The 26,724-nt window shown below is 38.6% G+C and overlaps 3 protein-coding genes across 4 annotated transcripts; 2 read left to right on the top strand and 1 right to left on the bottom strand.

Moving 5' to 3' along the window:
* Window positions 1–429: 429 nt before the first annotated feature.
* LOC134331671 (zinc finger protein 319) lies at window positions 430–2,286 on the top strand. Its single transcript, XM_063013172.1, has one exon. It carries the CDS (start codon window positions 438–440, stop codon window positions 2,211–2,213), a length of 1,776 nt encoding a protein of 591 aa, XP_062869242.1. The 5' UTR covers window positions 430–437; the 3' UTR covers window positions 2,214–2,286.
* A 7,726-nt stretch (window positions 2,287–10,012) lies between these two features.
* csnk2a2a (casein kinase 2, alpha prime polypeptide a) lies at window positions 10,013–16,032 on the top strand. 2 transcript variants are annotated; one of them, XM_063012964.1, is made up of 12 exons: window positions 10,013–10,944; window positions 12,035–12,146; window positions 12,221–12,322; window positions 12,505–12,555; window positions 13,201–13,260; window positions 13,362–13,445; window positions 13,535–13,645; window positions 13,754–13,855; window positions 13,948–14,048; window positions 14,960–15,108; window positions 15,257–15,344; window positions 15,514–16,032. In XM_063012964.1, exons 1-11 carry the CDS (start codon window positions 10,835–10,837, stop codon window positions 15,328–15,330), a joined length of 1,056 nt encoding a protein of 351 aa, XP_062869034.1. In that variant the 5' UTR covers window positions 10,013–10,834; the 3' UTR covers window positions 15,331–15,344; window positions 15,514–16,032. The 2 variants fall into 2 exon arrangements, with proteins under 2 accessions (XP_062869034.1, XP_062869035.1); XM_063012965.1 differs by lacking the exon at window positions 15,514–16,032 and having other exon boundaries at window positions 15,183–15,272.
* Window positions 16,033–18,266: 2,234 nt separating this feature from the next.
* Window positions 18,267–26,005, bottom strand: kiaa0895l. The gene is made up of 7 exons (XM_063012604.1): window positions 25,931–26,005; window positions 23,872–24,619; window positions 23,104–23,247; window positions 22,727–22,859; window positions 22,064–22,369; window positions 21,071–21,168; window positions 18,267–20,279 (listed from the first exon to the last, which is right to left on the bottom strand). Exons 2-7 carry the CDS (start codon window positions 24,580–24,582, stop codon window positions 20,118–20,120), a joined length of 1,554 nt encoding a protein of 517 aa, XP_062868674.1. The 5' UTR covers window positions 24,583–24,619; window positions 25,931–26,005; the 3' UTR covers window positions 18,267–20,117.
* Window positions 26,006–26,724: the final 719 nt, after the last annotated feature.

Genomic DNA, 26,724 nt, shown 5'->3' with positions numbered 1-26,724 from the left:
TCAGATTAGTTAGACTATCTGAATATTTAAGTATCCTTGCCCATCTTTTCTATTCTAAGACCCAAATTTTGTAGTTAAATTTAAATTAATGTTAAATTTGTAGTAGTAGCTCATTAGATTGCTAGTTTGTTATGCAAAGAACCTTTTTGGGTTGTAAATAATACAGAATTACTGAAAACCTAGTCTTCTATAAGTTGAAATGTCTTTTGAGAATGTTATATAAACCTGTAATTACTACATAATACAGCAGTTTAAATAAAGTTAATGTTATCTCTCTCTTGGCAGGTGTTTTATTGATCACACATGAGAACTTCTCCGGTCCAGTTAATTTCATATAATATTACTGGACTGATACTCTTTTGTCCATTTCTGGTGACCAGTCGACAATACATGGGACATTTTAAATAACCCAGGTTCTGTGAAAGCTCAGTCCATACATGTACAACGGAAGGATGACGGAGGCATGGCAGCAGCAGCATGCAGTAGCCCCACCTCCTGTGTCACATCCTCTTCTTCAAGGGGCAGAAAATCCTCTTGGCAGTGCAGTGTATGGCATTGTACTGCCGGCAGATCCTGCCATGCAGCAGACCCAGCACGGCCAACATAGCCAGCAGCACCCCGTGCCAGCCCAACAGCCCTCCCTGCAAGTCGGCAGTGAGGGGGGGCACAAATGTGGAGCTTGCGGCCATGATATATCCCACCTGGCAAACCCACATGAGCACCAGTGTATGGTGAGTCAGGATCGCTCCTTTCAGTGCACCCAGTGCCTGAAGATCTTCAGTCAGGCCACTGATTTGCTAGAGCATCAGTGTGTCCAGGTAGAACAAAAACCATTTGTGTGCGGAGTGTGCAAAATGGGATTCTCCCTGCTCACCTCACTGGCCCAACATCACAACGAGCATTCAACTGGTAACAACCCTATGAAGTGCTCCATCTGTGAAAAAACCTACAGGCCAGATTCTACCACCTCCAACCCACCACAGGCATCGACTGGAGAGACATCTAGTAATGGCGGAGAAGCTATGGGCTCTTCCTCCTCTACTGCGTTTGAGGGCTCTGACAGGCCCTACAAGTGCTCTGTGTGCTCTAAGGCTTTCCGTCACCTATCCGAGCTCTCTCGCCATGAGCGAGTCCACACAGGTGAGAAACCCTACAAATGCAACACCTGTGAGAAGAGCTTTAGTCAGGCATCTCATTTGGCACATCATCAGCGCACTCATAGTGCAGACCGCCCCTACAAATGCTCTGTCTGCGAGAAGACCTTCAAGCATCGGCAGCACCTTGTCCGACACATGTACGCTCACTCCGGTGAGCACTTGTTCAAGTGCAACCTGTGTGAGCTCCACTTTAAAGAATCATCTGAGCTGCTGCACCACCAGTGTCAACCTGCAGGTGAACGACCCTTCCGCTGCACAACTTGCGGTAAGACCTTCAAGCGGCCGTCGGATCTGCGGCAGCACGAACGAACCCACTCAGAGGAAAGGCCCTTTCAGTGCGAAGAGTGCCAGATGAGTTTCAAGCAGCAATATGCCCTTGTACGACATCGTCGCACTCACAAGAACCCCGCCGATCGGCCCTTTAAGTGCAACCAGTGCGACAAGGGATTTCTGCAGCCATCCCACCTTTTGTATCATCAGCATGTCCATGGCATTGAGAACCTGTTCAAGTGTGCTGCTTGCCAAAAGGGCTTCAGACAGTCTGGGGAGCTGCTTAGACACAAGTGTGGAGAAGCTGGGACAGCCTCCAGTGCACCTGAGAAACCATACAAATGTGATGTATGTGGAAAAGGCTATAAAAAGTCATCAACGCTCCAGCGCCACCAGAACTCCCATTGTACAGAGAAGCCTCTCAAATGCTCTTTGTGTGGCCGCCGATTTCAATCGTCGTCTGATTTTGTCCAACATCACTGTGATCCAGCTCGTGAGAAACCAATGAAGTGCTCGGACTGTGAACGGAGGTTTAAATATTCATCGGAGCTTCAGCGGCATAGACGGGTCCATACCGGAGAAAAGCCCTTTAAGTGCCCTACCTGCGACAAGGCATTCAAGCAGCGGGAACACCTGGCCAAACATGGCATTGTGCATTCACGAGAGGCCCAGTTTAAGTGTGTCTGGTGTGGAGAATGCTTTGGGGAGCTCGGAGCCCTGCAGGAGCACACAGTTCAACACACTGCCGAAGGAGGGGGGTATCCAGTTGACCCCTGTGTACAGTAATACAATGCCAGTGTTTGCTAGATTTATAACCTGGTAATCCAGCCACGAATATTTAGTGCTTACGTTAGTAACCTGAAGCTTTTGATAGTATGCTGTAATTTATTACGTTTCATTATACATATAAAATACAAAAACTTCTTCATCTGTCAGTTGCAGTGTAGATGGTTCCAGGCAGGCCTTTCAAAAGTGGCAAAATAAAGAAAAGAAGATTCTAAGCAGAGGCATCATGGAGCAATAGGTAGTGTTAATACACAGCTCCAGGGACCTAGGATCACTCCCTGCCTCTGTTTAATGTCCAGGTGGAACGGTATGTTCTACAGGTACTTAGGTTTGTTTCCACATTCCAAAAATATGCTGGTAGGTGGATTGGCTACTCAAAATTGCCTTTAAATGCAAATTAGTCTAAATTAATCACAAATTGACTCACTCTGTTCAGGGTGTACTTCCACCTTGCAGAAGGTGTTCCCAGGAGAAGCTTCAGATTCCATGTGACTGACAAGCGGTTTCTGAAGATGATTGAATAAATGAAAAAATAAAAGGTATACAGGTATGACAAACAGAATATTTTAAGATACAAAACTGCTAGATTAATTTGTGGTCTTGTAAGTGTGACGATTTTCATTTTTACTATTTCACAAATTGTGACCAGGAGCGACCTAATACTGTCCTTTTTAAAGTGAACTAAAAGTATGTCGACTTTACACTTTTTGAAATGGAATTTACCGGCTAGAATAATTGTTCAGGTGCGTGACTGACATTGTTGCCTTGCGCAGTATATGTACACCCTTTTGCTTTTTACCAGCCATACATAGTACATGTATATAATAAGGCAATCTCTTCAGTATAGTGACTGTATTTATCTCTACGTATAACTCTTAATGCCTAACCCATGATGTACCAGGGTATGTGTATGCATGGATAACCTAAAAAATTGTATGTTAATATTTTATGTTGTTATCTGTCACTGGTGCTTTTTTGTATGTTGTCCAATAGGCAAAAGAACAAATTAGTTACTCTGAAGTGTTGAAATTGTATGTTATCAACGTAAGTAGTGATTTCATCCTTGCAAATATCATGGGTATTACCAGTAACACTAATTTACACAATTTACACTAACACGGTGACTAAGATGTGAGCTGCCCAGTATCAGCATGTTTGACACCGCAACTGAGTAGTCCTGTAAAAAACACACAAAAATAAGCATAAGCTAGTATTGCTGCTTATTGATGCTCTAATATCTTTAATACTATTAATGTTTTGTAAAGCTTTAATACAGTAGTACAATGTAGTGTCTACAGTTAAAGTCGGAAGTAATCATACACATGTCCGGGACATGCATGTTGGCAAGTTTGGGATTTTTTTCTGAAGCTGTTTTTATGACTGACTGAATAGAAGACATATACGGGGGAGCCAAAAGTAAAATTGCTTATATTTTGCATTTTTTAAAAATACTATGTTTTTTTTTTAAACTACAAATCTCAAAGCATTGTAACAACTGCATAAAGACCAAGGAGTGCTGACTCTCATGAACGTTTGTCCACAGTTACTTGACCCAAACCCTACTGATTATTTACATTCAGTAGCATCACTAGAGCATTGTTGGAATATGTTATGTTATATTATGTTGTGATAACATGGATTATCAAACTGCCAGGTCATATATGCTTTCATTACATCAAAAGAGAGAAATAATAAATACTAAAAATGTGTAAAAGTCATGTAATTTTTACTTATATTATTATGCTAAATATATTATTTATGATTAAAAAAAACCTTGTATTAGAGGAAAATGCAAAGTAGATGTTTTTTAACTAGTGAGCTCAGATTTTTGGACCCCATTGTAGCAGCCTGTGACTGAGATAGTTTGAATGCACCTATTAAAAGTCCATAAATCCTTGGTCTTTTGCCAAGTTTTAGTAATAATATCTGAACTGTTACCTTATGCTAGGAGAAAATGTGCCTGAATGGTCAAGTGTAATCCAAGTACCACCAAACAACAGAAGGGCTGGTGCAAAGTTTTTTTTTTTCTTGCATTATAGCCAATAAGCCTATGGGATTATTGACAGATAAGCCAAAACATTAGAACCACCCCAGAAATGTGCAATGCCTGTTTTGTATGAATGCAGGAGATATGGACTAACATGAAGACCTAGGTGACTTTAATAAGGGCCAAATTGTTATGGCCAAATGACGATAGGTTGAATTATGTCCGAAAGAGCAAGTTGTGCTCACAGGAAGCCTAAGCCTAAGTGAGTACCCACAGACAGTGCTCAGAGGAGTGATAAGCCATGAACTGGCACCAGGATGTACTTGTCTTGCAGAGTCCATGTCTCAGTAGGTTAGAGCTATTTTGACAACATATGAGGCGAGTGGTCCTAATGCTTTGGCTCACTTGACAGTGTGTCCTATGTTCCACCAGTTTATCCTTCATGGCAGATTTGTTTTTAGTAGTGTAAATATTACATATTACCATGCAGATCAATTATCCATTGGCAAAAGGTCATAGTTAAGTCTTTTTCTGCTAGCTTTGACAAGTGGCCAGTGTTTTATTATTATAATTATATAATATATAATGATTATTGTTTTTTAAAGGCATGTTTTGATAAATTAATTGAAATCCCCAGACTGACAACATAAATGTCCCTTGTATGCAAACTTCTTACTTTAACTAAATTTCATCACCACACTGTAAATAAGCCCTTGATCATTCCTATTATGTTGTTACAGTGGATTTAGTATGATAATGATTTACATTTATAAGACGTGTATTTTTTTGCCATTGTTTACTTTATATTTGTTATGAATCACCATGCCTTTGAACAGTGGTTGGTGGGGAACATCCTATTAAATATTAAGTTTGCCTCCTATTATTAAAACTAAACAGTAGAAATCAACTGCACTTTGGTTGTATTAGATGATACAAAATAGTTGATTAAACAAAACTGTACCTTAATCAACTTTAATCAGCAACTATGCTAATTATAATTATTTAGACAGAATGCCAATACATGAAGTGACAGGCAGATAAACCACTTGTATATATAATCATAAAATAATTATGTAATTATGTAAAAAAAAAAAAAAAATGTTTTGGCTCCATGGTGGTGAAGCAGCTGGTATTGTAGCCTCACAACTGGGTGGAGTTTGACATGTTCTTTATACCATTGTGGGTTTCTACCACATACTAATGTTACCACCTACCTCCCAAATTGTGGCAGTATGTTAGATACTCTAAATTGTTTCTACAGTTAAATTCAAAAGATTACACACATTTGTAAGGGACATGTACAGTGTATCACAAAAGTGAGTACACCCCTTACATTTCTGCAGATATTTAAGTATATCTTTTCATGGGACAACACTGACAAAATGACACTTTGACACAATGAAAAGTAGTCTGTGTGCAGCTTATATAACAGTGTAAATTTATTCTTCCCTCAAAATAACTCAATATACAGCCATTAATGTCTAAACCACCGGCAACAAAAGTGAGTACACCCCTAAGAGACTACACCCCTAAATGTCCAAATTGAGCACTGCTTGTCATTTTCCCTCCAAAATGTCATGTGATTTGTTAGTGTTACTAGGTCTCAGGTGTGCATAGGGAGCAGGTGTGTTCAATTTAGTAGTACAGCTCTCACACTCTCTCATACTGGTCACTGAAAGTTCCAACATGGCACCTCATGGCAAAGAACTCTCTGAGGATCTTAAAAGACGAATTGTTGCGCTACATGAAGATGGCCAAGGCTACAAGAAGATTGCCAACACCCTGAAACTGAGCTGCAGCACAGTGGCCAAGATCATCCAGCGTTTTAAAAGAGCAGGGTCCACTCAGAAAAGACCTCGCGTCGGTCGTCCAAAGAAGCTGAGCGCACGTGCTCAGCGTCACATCCAACTGCTGTCTTTGAAAGATAGGCGCAGGAGTGCTGTCAGCATTGCTGCAGAGATTGAAAAGGTGGGGGGTCAGCCTGTCAGTGCTCAGACCATACGCCGCACACTACATCAAATTGGTCTGCATGGCTGTCACCCCAGAAGGAAGCCTCTTCTGAAGTCTCTACAAAAGAAAGCCCGCAAACAGTTTGCTGAAGACATGTCAACAAAGGACATGGATTACTGGAACCATGTCCTATGGTCTGATGAGACCAAGATTAATTTGTTTGGTTCAGATGGTCTCAAGCATGTGTGGCGGCAATCAGGTGAGGAGTACAAAGATAAGTGTGTCATGCCTACAGTCAAGCATGGTGGTGGGAATGCCATGGTCTGGGGCTGCATGAGTGCAGCAGGTGTTGGGGAGTTACATTTCATTGAGGGACACATGAACTCCAATATGTACTGTGAAATACTGAAGCAGAGCATGATCCCCTCCCTCCGGAAACTCGGTCGCAGGGCAGTGTTCCAGCATGATAATGACCCCAAACACACCTCTAAGACGACCACTGCTTTATTGAAGAGGCTGAGGGTAAAGGTGATAGACTGGCCAAGCATGTCTCCAGACCTAAACCCAATAGAACATCTTTGGGGCATCCTCAAGCGGAAGGTGGAGGAGCGCAAAGTCTCGAATATCCGCCAGCTCCGTGATGTCGTCATGGAGGAGTGGAAAAGCATTCCAGTGGCAACCTGTGAAGCTCTGGTAAACTCCATGCCCAGGAGAGTTAAGGCAGTTCTGGGAAATAATGGTGGCCACACAAAATATTGACACTTCAGGAACTTTCACTAAGGGGTGTACTCACTTTTGTTGCCGGTGGTTTAGACATTAATGGCTGTATATTGAGTTATTTTGAGGGAAGAATAAATTTACACTGTTATATAAGCTGCACACAGACTACTTTTCATTGTGTCAAAGTGTCATTTTGTCAGTGTTGTCCCATGAAAAGATATACTTAAATATCTGCAGAAATGTGAGGGGTGTACTCACTTTTGTGATACACTGTATGTGAATAGCCCTTGTTTGACTGTACCTGCTACAAAGTACATTAAAGAGTTTCTGTCACTTTAGCTAAGAGAACATTTTGTCCAGATGGTCGGATGTGATCCGAGAACTGTCCAAAAAAAGAACTGACATGACACAAATTAGAAGCTGCTGGAACATGGACGACACTGGCCACCGTCAGTTGGGCTTTACAATGGCATGACCCCTGTGTCTTCTTTATTTTAGTCAGTGTAATCATCAACAGAGTTCTAGGGTGTCATTCTTGTAACAGGGGCCTCTTTCTTGCCCAGTAGCCTCCAAGCCCATAATATTAAATCCTGATTGGTGTCATCAATGTTCCAGCAGGTTTGAACGAAACAAAAAAAAAAACCAAGTTGTTTCTTATTTTTTGATGAAGTTGTATGTGTACGGTTTATTTGAACATGAACAGTTGCAGAAAGTATAAAAATTTTACAGGTGTATGTAAACTTCACATTAACTGTGGGCATGAGTGAGTTTCTAATGTGCAAGTTGGAATAAATAAAATAATGATTAAATACATTGAAAAAGATGATAGTTGTAATAAAAGGTAATTAATAACAAATAGGAATGTAGCCAGCTTAGTCCTAAGAAGCCACCAAATCACTTATTGTGTTTTATTCTCACCTCACGCTTTACATTTTTAAAAATGTTTTAAAGATGGTAAAGTGACTGAAACTTGTAATTATCTATGTTGTCTTATCTTTGCACATTTTTTTCATTCATTTGTATTGTGACCTTAGGCTACATGGCATTAATAAATGTTTGCAAACATGGATATATATTTTTTTCTCTTTTAGTGTTTTAGGCTACAGCTAAACACACACACACACACACACACAGTGTTGGGCCACTTCACATACTTTTACAGTTCTCTGGACCTGTACTGAGGGAATGTAACAACATTATTTTAAATTATATTTCCTCAATTGGTGTTTTAATTACAGTGGTTTGATGTGTTGTCTAACATGTCAGTTTAAGAACTACTACCTGTATAAAATGGGTTAAGATTATTTGTGTAGTCATTAAACCATTCACTACCAACTTGTCATATGAATGGGGGTTTGACCAGGATAAAACTGTTCCATTATATTGATTAACTAATAAGTCAAAATAACTTTGCAATGACCCTTTTCTCCAAGGTGACCACACACACACACACACACACACATAAGAAAAGCTTGGTTTAAAGAAAATCCAGTGGCCTGCACAGAGCCCTGCATTGTGTATGTATTGTACTGTTTGCATAAATGAATAAACATTTACAAACATAGCATTCTATAAAATGGTCCTTCTCTGACTAACACACCAATAATTTTACCAATAATTATTCAAACAGACTTCTTATTTTAAAAACACATTGGCCAGAGTTTTATTAAACACTTTAGTGCCCCAGTAAAAGCAGCTGATGTAGTGGCTAAATATTTGATCCCTGTTTACCCCCTAGGTGTACTGTACAATATGGGAACTAATGACTGATGCGACCTATGCAATGCAGCTCATAGACATTTGGAAGTGGTTTGGAATGCAGCCCTTTATTGTGGCTTGAAACAGGAGTGATGAAAGCAAGCTACACTATATGGACGTAAATATTATGACACTCGTTTTTTAATTTAAGCCACAAAATTGCTAACAGGTGTAATAAATCAATTACTGTATATAAAGGAATTATATAGTTCCAACTTTGCATAACTGTATTTTTGTTATGCAAAGCAAAGCAAGACATGAACAAAAGCTTGGTTCAAACAAACTCCAGTGACCTCTGCCTGAACAGGTTTGGAATAAACTGGAGCACTGATCGAGGCTCCTTGATCAACATTAGTACCCAGTCATACAAATACTCTTTTGACTGAATGGGTACAAATTGCCACAGACATACTTCAACGTCTTGTGAGAAGCCTTCTCAGAAGAGTGGCTGTTGTTATAGCTAAAAAGATTACATAGAGGTCACTATTTTAATACCATTTGTTTTCAAAATTGGTTCAACAAGCTAACGGTCAGGTGTTCAAATACTTTCTGTGCTTCTGTTAAAACAGCAGATAATGTGGCTAAATATCAAATTCGTGCTTGCTCCCTGTGTACAGATGGGCCAAAATGTCTAAGACCATAAGTAAAAGTTATTCTATTTTGCATTAAAAATTTGATCACTTTTAGGGCTTAGTTTTATTTAACAGTTTTGGTTTTCAAGTAGTTGCTGAAAAGCTTTAAGTTTTGAAAATTTTAAATGATACATTTTATTACATTAAAGAAAAAAAAAGCTAAATAGAAGCATCAACACTCGTGGTCTCAGACCTGGTCCTGATTGTGCGTACACTATAGATTATGGAAATTATGGGCATTTACTGCCAATGCAGTGCACTGCATATCCATTATAAATTAATAAGTGATAGCTAGTTAGTAACGCAAGGTTGTATTCTTCATTTTAAGTGAACATTTGGGCAATTTTAGGGCCAAAATTCTGTATTTTAAACAATATGCATAAGATATCAGTATACAATTTATTTTTGAAAAGACCTTTATAATGTATACACGTTTTGTCTTTTTGACTATCACAATATAATGCGTGGAAATAATTTTGTTACCATTTTTAGTCACAGTTCCACAGATTTATTGAAGCAGACCTTTCATTTGGAAAACGTATTGCCTGGAAGCTTATCAAGCTCTTCCTGTGTTCCGGTCAAAACGGCAGATGTGGCCGAATAACAAATCCCCTTCTTACTTCCTACTTTTGTGCACTAGACGTGTTGGAAAACAACTTCTGCTGCAGTCTACGCAGCGCACTTTGTATCTATTAGCAAGCGATTTGAAACACGGCCTTTAATTGCGGTTTACAACAGAAGGGGGCTAACCACTAGCAAGGGGACCCCTCCACCCCCTCGACGGAACGTTCGGGCAATTTCAAGCCCCATTTTTTGTCCTTTAAAAATATAGCTATATAATATTTTTACTTCATTGTGGTGGGCGAATTCCAAAATTGGATCATCTTTCGAAATATTGGATTAGAGTTTATAATAGACGTATGTGACAAACCGAGCTAGCATTTATGTTATTGAAATATGTTAGCTTAGCTGCTAACGGTTACCATGTTCGCTGTAATTTGTGTTAAATATAGTTAGCTAGCCAGCAAATGTTTACAGACAGTTACTGAATCAACCACCTAAGCTGGTTTAGACCGTTTAGGTATTCATTTTTGTGTTTATTGTATTTTTTTTTATTAACTAGCGGTTAATAACGATGGTAGCCAATTAAAAACAGATACCATGACAATTTGAATGAAACAACCGTCAGAAACGCTATGTAAACCATTTTAATAGTTTACAACCGACGCAGTGAGTTAAACATTAAATTTAACGTTATTTATACGGATGTTCATGCCAGTTATCGATCTTTTTAGTAATAACCCATCTCCCATCATTTCCATTGACCACTAAGCTTTATTAAACTGGCTGTCTGTCAGAAAGCGTGCAGGTTGCTTTCAGGCACATTTGGGCACTCCTTATCGGGCTCTAACGGGAGGTCATGGTCCCAGCTGCATTGCGGCCCTCTTACACTCACGAGATCAGTTGCAAACAGTGAACCAGCACGCTACCAGACCTGTGAACACACACCCCCGGATTTGCGTTGTCCACCTGGGAGTACTGTAGCCGGTGGAGGAAAGGCAGATCCATTGCCCATGCCCGCCATGCCTGGTCCGGCGGCCAGCAAAGCGCGGGTGTACGCTGATGTGAACACTCAGAAGAGCAAGGAGTACTGGGATTATGAAGCACATGTGCCTAGCTGGAGGTACTTAACGTTTGCTAAATTTAAAGCCTGCACAGTGAATTATGTCTTATATGTCATTTATTAATTTGGTGACTAATTAAATAATAAACTCTGGTGCATTAGAATTTATAGTTGGATATTGGGTTCTGTTTTAGAGGGGTCTAGTAACGTATTGGAACTCATGCTGGTAGGTGTAAACAACTGAAATGAAAAGCAACAAGAATATTTTTTAGAGTATTTTTTCATTGCAGATGAATGTTTGGTTATATAGGTTGTATAGACTGAATGTGTGTATGTCCTTTAAAGTGTTGTAGGTGTGTCTTTTTGACCTAGAAGTTTTCAGTGTTATGAAACCACAGCACAAGCTAAATTTTGCCAATAATGGTCCACCATGGTCCGGTGATGAATGAGTTAGATCCTGACTGATCAGAAGAGTATACCCAATAAAAAGGTCACTTTGTGTAAGCAAAAGGTATAATTACTAACCCTATGTCCAGAATAGTTGGTACACGTTTTAGAAATGCAATAAAAAGTGTGTAAAGGCCAAGGCTGGAAACCAATGCTGGATGTGTGTGACCATTGAGCCCTCAGGTGGTATTGTTTCATGGACATAGCCACATGGGCATGGGAGTGCATTGAAGAATGCTTTAACAAATACAACCTGAAACTGTTTTATGCAAAGAGCCATATAAGTTTTGCTCAGAAACTCTGGCAAGTTCTCTGGGTCGTCTGAGATGGACCGAATGTTTACTTTATTGCATTGTTACTTTGTAATTAAGATTTTTGCAATTTATTTATTTAAAACACTGTGGACTTAATAATAGTAATGCATGTAGAGGTAGTAATGCTGTAGTGCAGCACAGTTTCCATAAGAACAACAGGACATTTTAGCCAAAAGTGAATTCATGATTAATACAGTGCATTTTAAGTTGCAATGCAGTTAAGTTTTTAAGGGCTCAAAAGATACACACAGTTATGAAAATAATTGTATTAAATAATCCACTCAAAGCACCTAATACTTTATTGTTCAGTACATTGATGTATTAGGTGTTGTTATAGGATATTGTGTTTGATGCATTCAGTTAACTGTCTTTTTTTTTTTCTTTTTCAGCAACCAAGATGATTATCAGCTTGTGCGAAAACTTGGAAGAGGCAAATACAGTGAAGTATTTGAAGCTATTAATATTAACAGCAACGACAGGGTGGTAGTGAAAATACTCAAGGTTTGTAGTTTTCTACCACACATACACTGCTTGTTGCGCATGCCTTTTATCTTACCCTGCTCTCACCTCTGCAGCCTGTCAAGAAGAAGAAGATCAAGCGTGAAATCAAAATTTTGGAGAACTTAAGGGGAGGAACCAACATAATTCGCCTAGTAGATACAGTAAAGGATCCAGTGGTAGGCTCTCTTTAAAAGTTTATTCTGAGTAATCTTAAATCTTTTTTCTATGTATTGGATGGGCATTTATTGCATGGCTCATGCATATTACTTTAAAACTGTACTTGGCTCATGTTGTTTGTTCTTTATTTATCATTCATTTGATGACAGAATTTTTAATGAATGATTGTTGTCTCTTACAGTCTAGAACACCAGCTCTTGTATTTGAGTGCATCAATAACACAGATTTCAAGGTACCAACACTGTTATTAAATTTGTATAAGAGTTAGGTGGAGTGAAAACTGTAAATGTTGCAATGTAGATTTAATCAGGATATTTTTCATTTTACCAGTATGACAGCATTAGGGATAGGCATTGTGGTCATTTTGACTGCTTGAGTGTTTAAAGGCAATGGAGCTTTGTGTTACTAAGTCTAAGTCAGCTGCTGTGTTTGTGGTCCTGTGGTATCATCAGAACTTACTTAAAAAGTTAATCAGTATTTTGTCTTTTACCAGCACAAATAAAACCAATTCATAATAATTAGCACACATTACATGTACCTATTTTTGCGTTATATGAAAGTAAAATGCACATTTGTTAATACATAGTCAAACTGGCAAATGGCCAATGCTGTGACCTACAGTTTTATTTAATTGTAACATAAAAAGCTTTTTTGTTGTCTTAACAAGCAAAGCTGGCCTTTTAAATCTCAAAGCAAATAAAATGGTAAGTGGTAAAGTAAGAGGCAACTTAATAATTAGCAAAATCATTCATAAATATGCTGCAGTGGTTATTTTCACCTTTTGTTATTTTCAAACAGCTGACAGGTTGTGAGCAATTAATTACCTGAATATTTAAACATGCCTTACTGATGCATTTTTTTTTTTTTACTTTTTTAGGATCTCTACCAGAGATTAACAGATTTTGATATTCGTTTCTACTTGTATGAACTTCTAAAAGTAAGGTTATTACAATATGTTTAAATAACCATGTAACTGACTGTGTCAAAAATAACAAAACTTCTTTTTAACTGCGCTGTCTGTTTATGCTTAATTTGCAGGCTCTGAATTACTCTCATAGCATGGGTATCATGCATCGGGATGTAAAGCCACATAATGTGATGATTGATCATCAAATGAGAAAGGTGCCTGATAGGTGTTTCAATCATTTAAGTTATTACATTGTTGAAACAATGTAATGCTAAAAGTTTATGTATCTGTCTGTGTGTTTTAGTTGCGCTTGATAGATTGGGGTCTTGCTGAGTTCTATCATCCTGCACAAGAATATAATGTAAGGGTTGCATCAAGATCGTACAAGGGCCCAGAGCTACTGGTCGACTATCAGGTACACTGTTTTTACAGAAATGTATATGTTGCTGGGTTTATTAAATTGCATTAATCAAGTACAAAATAATACAAATAAAAATAATTTATTCTTGAAAACGCTTTGCAGATGTATGATTACAGTTTAGACATGTGGAGCCTGGGCTGCATGCTGGCCAGTATGATTTTCCAAAAAGAGCCATTTTTTCATGGCCAGGACAATTATGACCAGGTAGGAGTTGTAAGAACATGACAATAAAACCTTTCTGGATATAGTGTTTTGTTTAGAATTAGCAAGTAAATCTTAACCTGGTTTTGTTTCAGCTGGTCCGTATTGCTAAAGTTCTTGGAACTGAAGAGCTTTACAGCTACCTTAATAAATACCACATTGACTTGGACACACGCTTTAAAGACCTGCTTGGACAGTAAGTTGTTTTCATAAGTAAATATATTTATTTGGGCATCTTCTTATCAAATGTAATTTTTAAGTAAATGTCTAATGTTTGTACCTAACAAATTTTCTCTAGATTTTTCTATTCCTGGGTGTAGTAGAATTTAGCAAATAAACATTAGCTGTGTATTTCAATGTGTAGAAGTTTTATTTGAAGGATGTGTTTATAATGTTAATTTGTTTTCTGTAAAATTTAGTTTTTTAATGGGTGATGGGGTATTATTTTTGTGATTTTTATTTCATTAAGACAGTCAAATTGGCTTTTATAGAGACGAGCTGCTGTGTAAAAATATACTGTAAATCACAGGATTTGAGCGCTCTAAACATTGTTAATGAATTTTGACAACCTAATGCTGATTTCCTTTAATCACATTTGATGATACAACTGTCAGTGTTTTTTTTTTTTTAAATGAAACAACCTGGAGCTCCAAGTTGGAGCTCAAGAAAGAACACAGGGAACAGTTTTGCACCTGCATTCTCTTAAAATTAAATTCTTTCAAAAGAACTACCTGCCTTGAACATTGGGTCTTTTTGGTGCTTCTGCTCTGGTTCGGGTATTTGATACTTCAGTTGCTGTTTTGGTTACTTCTATCAGTAATGAATGTTGTTATTGCTCATCATCTCTCTAGATTAAGTTATTTTAATGCTAATGACATGATGTTGGTTCCAAAATTCCTCAAATTAAATTAGATACTACTATTAATGAAAATACAGAAAGTAGCAGTTTTTGTGGTCTTGTTCTCAAATCAGTATTCCAGTGAAGAGTTAAAAAACAACATTATTATATGAAACTGTTAAGGTCTGCATTCTGATATATTAATGCTGAATATTGGCTCCACAACAGTACTAATTAAGCACTTATTTTCCATTTTAAAAACTCTCCAGGCAAACGCGAAAGCGTTGGGAGCACTTTGTTCAGCCTGAGAATCAGCATCTTGTGAGCTCAGAGGCACTGGATCTGCTGGATAAGCTGCTGCGTTATGACCATCAACAGAGACTTACTGCCCAGGAGGCCATGGAACACCCTTATTTTTGTGAGTCGAAGAGTGTGGTTTGCTATTTTAGTACAATCGAAAATAAAATTAATACCATACATTTTATTTCTTAGGCTTGCAAATGACAGACATCTTTTGCTTTAAAAATAAAAGCACAGTCTAATGGAGGATTTCATATTTAATGCAGATCCTGTGCTGAAGGGACAGTCTCTCTCAAACTCAGATGGCACCCTGGCAATAAGCAGCTCAACTCCAACATGATGAGCTCAAAACAGGTAAAATGTTTGCATAATAATGTTAATTAATAATGTTAAGGTGCTAAAAATTATTTTATTATTAAAACCACTTTTATTAAATTTAATCAGACTTTTAGCTAATTACATGTATCTTCAGGTTTTGTCATTTTAATAATGTCCTTTAATAATGTCCTTCTTTGTTTTCTAGGAAAACCTTTTTACCTCAGAGCCCCAGGCAGAGCCCCTGCGTTTCAGGTGAAAAGCTTCACTTTAGTGAAGCAAGAAGTCATTTAGTAACACAAGATATGTACAGAATCGACGCACAATGGGCTGGCCGACTCCCTCTCATTTATTCACTTTGTATTAGTGCTGCTTGCCACAGTTACCTAGATACCAAAAGTGGTATTCTGTATTGTCCCCTTCTTTCCTCTTTTAAGTTAAACATCTCTCTTAAAAACTAAAAACAAACAAAAAAACTGAATTATAAGTGATTATATATTGTGGTTGGGAAAGAATGCCTGCTCTTTCCCTGTGACTCTCAGGCTCTACATGACTGCTGTGGGCTCAGGATCCAGGTTGCATTATGTGCTGGAAAGATTTTGTTGGTCTGTTAATTTGCCCTGCTGAAATGAGTGCAAATTCTAAATTATAGTATTATTGGGTATGAAGGCTTTTCTGCAACCTATTGAAAATATGATATATTAAACAAGATATACTTTTTAACCAGTCTGACATGTTGGTGTATATTTTTCGTCACTGCTGTTACTGGTGTGGATGTTTGAATTATAAGTAACAACAGCTGTGTTACCATTAATAGCCATGCTGCTTTCTGGGACCTAAATTTAACCTAGTCACAGTGTTGATTTAGGGACCTAATTTCTTGTTAAAAGCAACTAGATTTAACACAGGTAAGCATATTTAATTGAATAAATGATAGGTCTTTTTGTTATGTGGCCTTTCCCATTTCGGCTATAACAGCCTTCTTTCTTCTGGGAGGGTTTCCACAAGATCTGTGGAAATGTGTGCCCCTTCAGTCAAAAGAACATTTGTGATTAGCTACAGTGGACATTGTGGACAACAAGCTCATCCCAAAGGTGTTCAATAGGATGGAGGTCAGGGTGTATGCCACTGGAATTTTTCTATGGTTTCATCAAACCATGACTTTCTAAACCTTGTTTTGGCTGAAACACATTAATAATTAAGAGGGGTGACCACGTACATATAGTGAAACTAAGTGGTCATACAGTGTATTTTTAGGAGTTATTTATTTAAGCACAGCTAAGTTACAAATCAGCATTACAGCCATTTCAAGTACTAATGTAGTATTATTTTTTATTTAGCTTGCTGTGTTTTGTGAATGGTGAATTTGGTCACCCCCAATGTTAAACTGTATCTTTTGTCCCTGACTGTATATTACCCTAAAGCACTTTTTATATAAAAAGTGGTAGAAATGATTGCTTCTGTTATAATTTTCTGCTCTGTCAAGTTTTAAAAACACTGAATCCGAGTCACGTGACAGATGTGTGCCTTTTGATTCCAACCTACAATAGTGCTTTATGAAGTCCTGTATGAATAAAATCTTACTTTCATTTGACACTTTTTTATTTTTATTTTTTTTTTTTTACATAATCTAAAGTGGTTCTGTACAATCAGTTTGAGCTTTGCTGCACTGCTTCCCAAATGCATTTGAAAGGGTAGACACAGTTCAAGAGATCTATTTGGGGTTTTCACCATCCAAAGAATCAGACTTTTGCCATGCCAGTACACCAACCCAAACCCTACCCATGTAAAGTGAGCTTAAGAAAAGAGTGAACACAAACAGCTTCTGAGGGGTGCTGTAGGATTTTTTTTACTCTGTATACTTCAGTCTAATCAGACATTTAAAAAGGGAGCTCAGTGCTGTCATGTTGGGAAAAGTAGGTGTGGGTGTGTCAAATTTTGTTTTTGTAATTTGAAGGTGCCCATTACTTCAGAGCTTAATACAAGATTTTTTTCTTAATACAATTCATTTTGTTTTTCTTATCCACAATGACAAAATTAATGTCAAATGCATACGTTTCAAATTAATTATGTTGAAGCAACAGCATATAGTGATGCCTTTAGTTAAAGTGCTATAAAAGTATTTGCCCCATTCTTATCTTTTTTTTCTTTTGCATGGCAGTTAATTATTTCAGATCTTTAAACACCATTTAGTCAATACAGAGACAACTTGAGTAAACACACAAATGATCATTTTATGTATTAAAGGAGAATAAAGAAGAAAGCTTTAACACCTGCTGTGCCTGTTTGAAAAATAAATTACACCTCTAGATGATAAGGTTGTCTTGCAAATCAATGAATAAATGGCCTTTTTTTGGCTGAATTGCATTAATGACTAGATCCTCTCCTTTATGATTTTCTGGTAGAGAGCAGAATGTAGTGTTTACAGATTATGGCAGGTCAGCCTGGCCCTAAATCATTTTTATACTATTATCCTACCATCACCATGTTTGCTTTCTGTTATCTAACTGTGGAATAATGTTACACCAAATGTTACCCTTAAGAAACCTCAACAGAAAGTTCAACATTATTAACAAAGGTCTGGGAGTAATCAAGGTGTTTTTGGCAAGGCTTTGCCAAGACTTTCTAATAGCAAAATCATTAAAAAAAAATTAATTGGTTAGTTGTTGATTTATTAACTGTGGGGGCAATTACTTTTTTTTCCACACAGGGCTATTTATTGTTGGACCTTTTTTCTTCTATAAATATGAGGATGATTAAAAACTGTGAGTACTCAGGTTGTCTTTGACATTAAATTTTGTTTACAAATATAAAACAGTGAAGTGTAAAGAAGTATGCAAGTATAAAAGAAAAAAAACATTTTTTTAAAGCTCTGTATATTGTAATAGGGCCAAAATTCAAGTTGTACGTTCATAGCTGTATCACCTAACTCAGTCTTTTAAATGAAACAGTCAACTCTACTTTCAGAAAAGCATTTTAATAAATAAACTGAAAAATTGCAGGATATTTTCAGGACATAAACTGTGCAATATTCATGCGGTGCAGCAGACAGTGATTACTAGTGAAGTAGGATATGTGATTTCAAGCATTTTACACACACATGACCACTACAGATGAGTTCAGAACCCATCTAAGGCACATCCACATGACCTCACCACATCTCTTCCTGAGTCTATAATGTTCCCTTTAGTGAGGGAGCTACAGGTAATGGACTGTTTGGTACAGCCATAGAGACCAGAGGGTGCAGTGGTAACGGGCCTACACGGGTACTCAAGTTACATTAACATAGGTCATGAAGTCCACCAAGGGTGCTCTGAAAACAGCCCTTTTATTTTACCCATAACTAATGGCTGCATAAAATGGCTTTAATTATAGTTAAAAGTCAATTACACTTGTTTTCAGTTCATTAGGCCGATAAACGTTCTGTGTGATGCTTGTTGTCTTGAACATCCTTGGCATTCTTTTGTAAAACTAAGGCGTACGACAATGTACTCCACTAGTGGAGTTATAAAGCTAAAATCAATGACATTCAGTTTTCATTTTGAATACAAGAGGTAATAAATAAAAAATAAATACTTGCATAAATACTGACAGTGGTTTAAAAAGCACTAGTGTACTAAAACAGCCTTACAGGCACAACAATGCAGTAAGCATTTGTAATGAAGAGGAGTGTATATACAAATCAATGTGAAACAGTGCTTGAATATATCTGGCTTTGACTAAGTAACATTTGTTAAAATACTATAGCAAATAAATTCTTACAAGTACAGCCTTTATAAAGTAAATTTTTTAGATCCTTCATCAGGGTACGATTTATATAGTTTTTTTTTTGCTGTAGGCCTAAATACATGACAAATAATGTGGTACAGAGAAAATTCTCTCTGCTACTGTAAACATGCCAAGTGTCATAGCACTTAGAATTGGCGTGTCAGAAATTATGTCGGTTTAGCTAATGTGATGTCAGTTGGCTGACTGGCATTGCCAGCAAAGATTACGAATAAGTATGATCGATTTGGTCAGTGGTTAAGGTACTTAACTGTTGATTGCAAGATGACTGGTTCAAGCCCCACCACTGACAAGTTGTAACTTAACCCTCAATTGTCCTCTGCACTGTATTCAGTCACAACTGTAAGTTCCTTTGGATAAATTAAAAAGACTCTCAAATACACACCAGCAGCACCGCAGGCTACTGCTCGAGTTGAATCTTAACGTTTGCCAATGGTCTGTCCAAGAGCTTAAAAGACACAATTAGCCACGTCTGAGACAGGAGAGGCCGGACGGGGATTTGCCTCATTGCTGCTGCAACGGTAATTAATACTGTCGGGTTTAGGCACTGGTTTGAGTGATGAAAGTATCTCAGAACTTGCTGAGACTCAGTAAGATTCTCTCCTTGGCCAGCAAGGGCATTGTGCAGCGTACACTGGGATATTAAACATGCCCAATTTGCAAAATGGGGAAAAATCAGCCAAAGTAAAAACTTTCAGAAATCCTGTCAAGTAAATTCCTGTTTGCTAGATGGCTATCTATAGCAGTGAATAAGGCCTCAAACCTGACAGCATTTCTGACCAGATTTTCAAGAGGATTTTTAAATGTTGATGTCGTCAATTCCCAGTTTCAGCATGTCATTTGACAGCATTGTGCCAACATGGTTGTTCACATACTAAAATTTTTCAAAAATGTATCTGTTCCTAATGCTAATGATTCTCATGTGTAAAAGATGGACACATGTTATTATTCAGTTTTTTGTAAAACTAAATTTCAGTGGATGTTCAAGTACGACCAGTTCTTTAACCCATCCAGCTTTCTGAACACTTAAGGAATAAGCTCTTGCAGCTCAGCATCATTCAGTTCGTTGGTCACAACAATGTGATCAAGCTGCTGCAAGTAGCGCTCTTGGTCTTGCATGAAGTGAGGGATTCTAGTGCCCTGTAGAACTGCATGATGACGAAGCCTCTCTACATCTTCATAAGATACCTACAGTCATACACACATTTTTTTGTTAAAGAAATAAATTACCATATAGTTCTACAGTTACTGACAGTAGTCCATCTGATACTCTGCATGCTTTGTTAGCCCCCTTTCATGCTGTTCTTTAATGGTCAGGACTCTCCCAGGACCACTACAGAGTAGGTATTATTTGGGTGGTGGGTCATTCTCAGCACTGCAGTGACAATGACATGGTGGTGGTGTGTTAGTGTATGTTGTGCTGGTATAAGTGGATAAGACACAGCAATGCTGATGGAGTTTTTAAACACCTCACTGTCACTGCTGGACTGAGAATAGTCCACCAACCTAAAATATCCAGCCAACAGCGCCCCATGGGCAGCCTCTTATGACCATTGATGAAGGTCTAGAAGATGACCAACTCAAACAGCAGCAATAGATGAGCAATCATCTCCGACTTTACATCTACAAGGTGGACCAACTAGGTAGGAGTGTCTTATAGAGTGGACAGTGCGTGGACACGGTATTTAAAAACTCCAGCAGTGCTGCTGTGTCTGATCCACTCATATCAGCACAACACACACTAACACACCACCACCATGTCATTGTCACTGCAGTGCTGAGAATCATCCACCACCTAAATAATACCTACTCTGTGGTGGTCCTGACCATTGAAGAACAGGGTGAAAGCAAGCTTTGGTTTTGGTTAAGATTTCCATTTTACCAGTGCAAAATTTCAGATACCAAAAACATCTTGGCTGCTCAAGTACATTTGTGTTTAGTGGACAGTGTGTCACTTAGGTCTTTTTTTAATGAGTTACCTTTCCTAATGAGGCTAACATCTTGAAATCAATGTTTCTTCTGTGCCGTAAAATCCGCAGAATCCCATCGAGGTAAACCTGGTCTTTACTAAAACAGCCTATAGGACAAAATAAGAACAACATTAGGACATGACAATGGAATGATAAGCATCATACAGTCTTATGCAGCAGTCTACAGGGTTTCATTACAATATCTACTGTTCATTTTTTTTTAATATAATTTATTGATTTTACTTCTTTTTTTTTCATCGTATCCACTTTCTTCTGATCAAAACCTCTCCTGCTGCTGCAGCCCCCCACCCCCATTCGAGACTGTCACAGGAAACTAAATTAGACACTTGCTTGAACACCTGCTGAGTAGTTTAATAAGCTGTAATGAGTTAAAATCACTTTGTACAGAAGATTCAGAATACTAATAATCAAGTTCTAAACATTCACTCTACAGTGAAACTGGTAACCACCAAATGTCAATAAAATTGTTAGAAATTTTGTTTCATTTTGTGTCTTATTTATTTTTTTGTGGGAATTGGGGGTGCTCTGCATGCACCAAAGCATAAAAGGCATTGAGTATTTTCTTTATGTTTTATTAGGCTTTTTCAGTTGGACCAAACTATAAATACATCCCTACAATTACAGTGGAATTTAGCTGAAGGCAGGGATAACCACTTCCATTTATTTATGAATCTGAAAATTATCTACCTCATTCTCTAGTGAGTTGCCAATGGTCACTCACTAGTTGCATCACTGGTACTGAATGACAGCTACCAAATTAGAGGGGAAAGGGCCGGAGGTCTTCAGAGACCTTTTTAAACTTCAGCATTAACTGGAGCATTAACACCTTTGGTCACATAATCACATATATTTCTGAGACTGACTATGGTCTGCAATGGCTATCTGATTGATAGTGAGGACAGTAATACCACACTGGACTTACTTATAAGGCATGAGGCAATAATGCTGCAATGTTACCCAACAAAGTGTTTCTACCTCTACCTGGTTTTGAGGTATCTGTTTGTCCCCGTTTGGCACGTAGGCAGTATTCCCAGCGTACAGCGGGGTCCTTGACGAAGCGAGCAATATGGCTGAACAGTTTGCTAAAGCTCATGTTAGCAGCATGGTACACAGTATAGTACAGGAGAGCAGCTCTCCACAAGAACGGCTGCTTCCGTAACAGCACACTGTGAATGCTGGCTAGTCCTTCCTCTGTAGGGTTGGCTGGCTTTAGTCCAAACTTCTTCCTTCCAACAGCAGAGGCCCATGGCTGCATGCTGTTATTTACACCGCGTAAGTAATGTGTACCTGAAAGTGCAAACAAGAACAGATCTGTAAGCACAGTGCAAGATATCAGAGTTTTTACAATAAACAGAGACTTTCTTTTTGATTAGTGTCACTGTGGGACCAGAGCCTGAAACACTGTGGGTCCCATTTCTGAAACACTGGCCGTAAGGAAGTAACACACCCTGGAAAGAACAATAGCCCATCTCAAGGCATTACACACTCATGTCCTCTGTGCAGAAAGTGATGACCATACAAAATTTGACATGTCTCATGCAGAACAACTTGACCTAAAAATCCTGACTGTAACCACATCCACTTTTTGCCACCATACTGCATGTGATGATGAAGTAGTTTAAATAAAAATGTTTCCAATCATACCGATTTCATGTCTAAACATTCCTTCTAGCCAGTGTTGCCTTGCTCCAGACAGGTTGATTGTAAGAGTCGGTCTACAACCCTCCACCATCATCACTGCCTGGGACAGAAGCTCTTCAGAGAGAGTCACCACCACCTGGCAAGAGCAGTCAGTAATCGTCATGGTTATTAGCCTTTATCAGCAAAAGTCAAATATTGTAACCAATGTACAACATTATTATTAATGAACCAATAATAAAAAAAAAAACATTACCTATTTTTAACAAATCAGTTGTTTTTTTTAATCAATTTTCACATTTTTAAATTTATTTTTAGTACTTCTGAATAACAAACTTGTGGATAATCAATTAAGCATAAATAAAAGAAAAAGAAAAACACACCTCACCCACACAGCCCTCTTTCTGCAAGTACTTCCGTGCAGTTGCCCACACTCGACTCTTGGGTAGCACACTTCCTCCTGTGACTTCCTCAAAATTCTCATAAGTTCCAAACTTCCTCAGGACACACTCCATGATACCAACTGCCTGGGAAAAGATTTTTGTCAGTGTTGGGGGTTGCAATACCTAACATTCACACTACATTTTAAAGGTTCATTAATGCATGAGTACTTAAGTTTATGTTGGTTAGCAGTGGTTTCCTTCAGGGAACACTAGAGGCTAGAATTATTTGCAGTTCTTTAAATGCATTTTTCAGGATTTTGTGTGACTTTTTTGATAAGCTGTTGCAGAGCCCTTAAAGAAATGTTTAGTAAGCCAGCCTCATCTCAGTTGTTTTTGGAAAACAAATGGATGTTAAGTTCTCGTTGCCAAAGACAAAAAGGATTATCCAGTCTGTTATCAGTGAAAGTTGTCCTCAATATTCATGTGTTACAACAGTGTGGCTTCATAGACAAAGAGTGCATCTGCTTGACCAGTCTGCCTGCAGTCTAGATCTGTCTCCTATTAAAAATATATAGTGCATCATAGAAATGCTATGTTGCAGGCATCACATTTTAAATCTACAAATTTACAAATCACAGATATTAGTTTTATTGCAAAGCAGACACAGACATGATTGGCTATGTCTGGGGGGGCCAAAGAAGCCCTGAAACGGATTGGACCCTGACCAATTTCATTTCATTTTTCCGTGCAACAATCTCGTCCACATACCTGGGAAAGAAAAAGACCAGATCCTTCGATATACTTCTCCAGGACACTAATGGGCTCTGGTGATGCATACTCAAACTGAGGCTCATATTTATAATCCGACTGGAAAAAGGTCTGACGCTCCTGCTCAAGATTTATGGGTCGCAGCGCCACTAGTAAACAGGGCCCACGTGGTGTCGAAGGCGTAGGCAGTGGCGCAGCACCAATGCCCCTGTTAATGTGTGGCAAAGACGTAGCTGGTCGCATTCTTCCCCTGGCAGCTCTAAGGGGTGTCATGGAGTTTACAGTACAAGTGCTTTCACTACGCCGCATGAAGCCTCTGGGTCCCATGCTTGGGCTTGTGAGGCTTCGTATGGGGGGAGATGGAGCACCATAACGCCATGGAGGCTGCACCACCTTTCTTTCAGACTGAGGATTGGCCTTAGGTCGCTGGGGTTTGATTTCTAAACTAAGGGGCCTTCTTTGTCCCTCAAATTGCTTGGTTCTTCCAGTGCTCCCTCCTTCTGCTTCCTTCACCCTTTTCTCCACTTGTGTGCTGCAGGGCCCGTTGTGTTGCACCCTGTCTTTCTGGGTGACATTGCTGGTTTTTACTCGGGTGGGGCTAGGTTTGGGTTTCTCTGAATCAGGCTCTTTCTCTTGAACATCTGTGCTGGTGGCCTCCATATTATCCTCATCAGCCCTCTTCACACAGTTCTCACCCAAATCCAGCACCATCACAGCAAGTGATCCTCACTCAAGCCACGATGCACATCTGAGCCAAAATAATAATAAAAAAAACATGTTACTTTAAAAGGCCATAGTTAATTTTTCTCAGTATTCAGCATTGTTCATACTGTTGTGGCATATTTCCTGACTTCTGTTTCAAAATTGTGCAGACAATCAATTTAAAAGTCCTCATAACCAAGCTTGTTAATGTATTTATTGTTTATTTATTAGGATTTTAACATCATGTTTTACACTTTGGTTACATTCATGACAGAAACGGTAGTTATTTGTTACACAAGGTTCATCAGTTCACAAGTTTAATGTCAAAAAACAGACAATTTTGTATCTCCAACTCCCCTCACTTGCATGTCTTTGGACTGTGGGAGGAAACCGAAGAACCCGGAGGAAACCCACACAAACATGAGGAGAACATGCAAACTCCACACAGAAAGGACCCAGACACAACAGTGCTACTCACTGAGCCACTGTGCCACGCAAATACATTACATTTACATTTTCGGCATTTAGCAGACGCTTTTATCCAAAGCGACTTACATTACAGTTAGAGTATACAGTCTGAGCAATTGAGGGTTAAGGGCCTTGCTCAAGGGCCCAACAGCAGCAACCTGGCGGTGGTGGGGCTTGAACCAGCGTCCTTTTGATTACTAGTCCAGTACCTTAACCACTAGGCTACAGCTTGCCCCGTACGTACACATATAAAATACATACACATATAAAAATACTCATAGGCCTGTCAAGAATTAATTTGGATTTGACTAAACTATATATCTACATAAACACTGATGAGCAAATACATAAGGACCACCTGTCTAATTTGCTGTCAAAACAGCTCTAACTCTCTGTCACATGGACTCCACAAGACACCTGAAGGAGTCCTGTGATATCTGGTACCTGGACCTTACCAGCAAGTCTGTACATTTTAAACAGAAACTGGGGAGTAAACGGGTGATATGTTGCCCTGTCGTTGATCAGAAATATGTGCAGGGTGTATACCTGATGTGTGCTTTGTGATCAGTATAAACTGTTATTGAAAATAAATAAATTACGTCAAAAGCCCCAAAGTTGGTAAACCTCCTAGGCATGCTAGAAATGACTTAGTAGTTGTGTAAATTGTAAATACATGGCAATCGTTTCCCCACTCATTAATGAACACATTTTATACCGTCTAAAAAAATAAAAAAACACAAATCAGAAAAGAAATGATAATTAATTTAATCTTATGAAATGATCTGGGGTGACATGCACTGACAATGTAGCAGTATGAGAAATAAAACACAATGTAAATACGGTAGAATTGACCATGTAGCTACATGGTTTGTAATGTAGCCTCACATACCGCACAGCGTTCGGTTGATTGGCTGAATAAATAAAGCAGCATTCAGTCTTTGTTAATGCATGGTCCGGTTCTCAGTGGTGCTGGAATAAACTTCCGGTGGGTAGGGACCAAAAATAACGGGACAGGCTGCTAGTTGCAGTGAGTGAGTGAGTGAGGGAAGTGAGCGGATGGTCAGGATTGCGTTGGAACAAATGACGCGCTGTTGGCGCAGGCGAGCGCCGGTTACGCTGAATTCCGTGTGCACGTTTTTTTGACGTAAGCACGTACACGCGCGCTGGAAGCTCGGTTCACTTGAACGAACCGATTCATTCGAACAGTCAGTCGTACTGAGTATGCATAAACTACCACTTTGAAAACATCTGTTTATATTAGTTAACACAGTTGAGATCAAAAATTTAAATATACATGTTAAGGGCGAGGTATTTTTAATAATTTCTGCAGTTTGTAACGTGAAGGACAGGTGAAATAACAAGCGAGACAGTAGAAACCTATCTCCAAGGCTCCAAGATGAAAACACAGGAACAACTTCCACTTCTGTGTAGCTGAGAGTTTAATAACAGTTGAACACCATCTACATTTACATTACTGACAAGATAGCTTATATCAGCTCTACACGTTAACGTAAAAAACTGCACTGGGGGTTACGCTGAAGCACCTGTGCGCATGCGCAGTACACAGCTTATAAGAAACCGTTTGTGTTGGTCTTTTTCTGTGTGAATTAAAATACATACTTTTGTTGAACTTTTTGTTGCTGGCACAAACTTCACTTTTTAATACTGTCTGCATGTTCTCCA

The sequence above is a fragment of the Trichomycterus rosablanca genome, chromosome 17 (genome assembly GCF_030014385.1).
Source record: "Trichomycterus rosablanca isolate fTriRos1 chromosome 17, fTriRos1.hap1, whole genome shotgun sequence".
In the NCBI taxonomy this organism is placed as follows: domain Eukaryota; kingdom Metazoa; phylum Chordata; class Actinopteri; order Siluriformes; family Trichomycteridae; genus Trichomycterus; species Trichomycterus rosablanca.
Note: the sequence above shows the minus strand (reverse complement) of the source record. Positions and strands in the feature narration are given on the sequence as shown.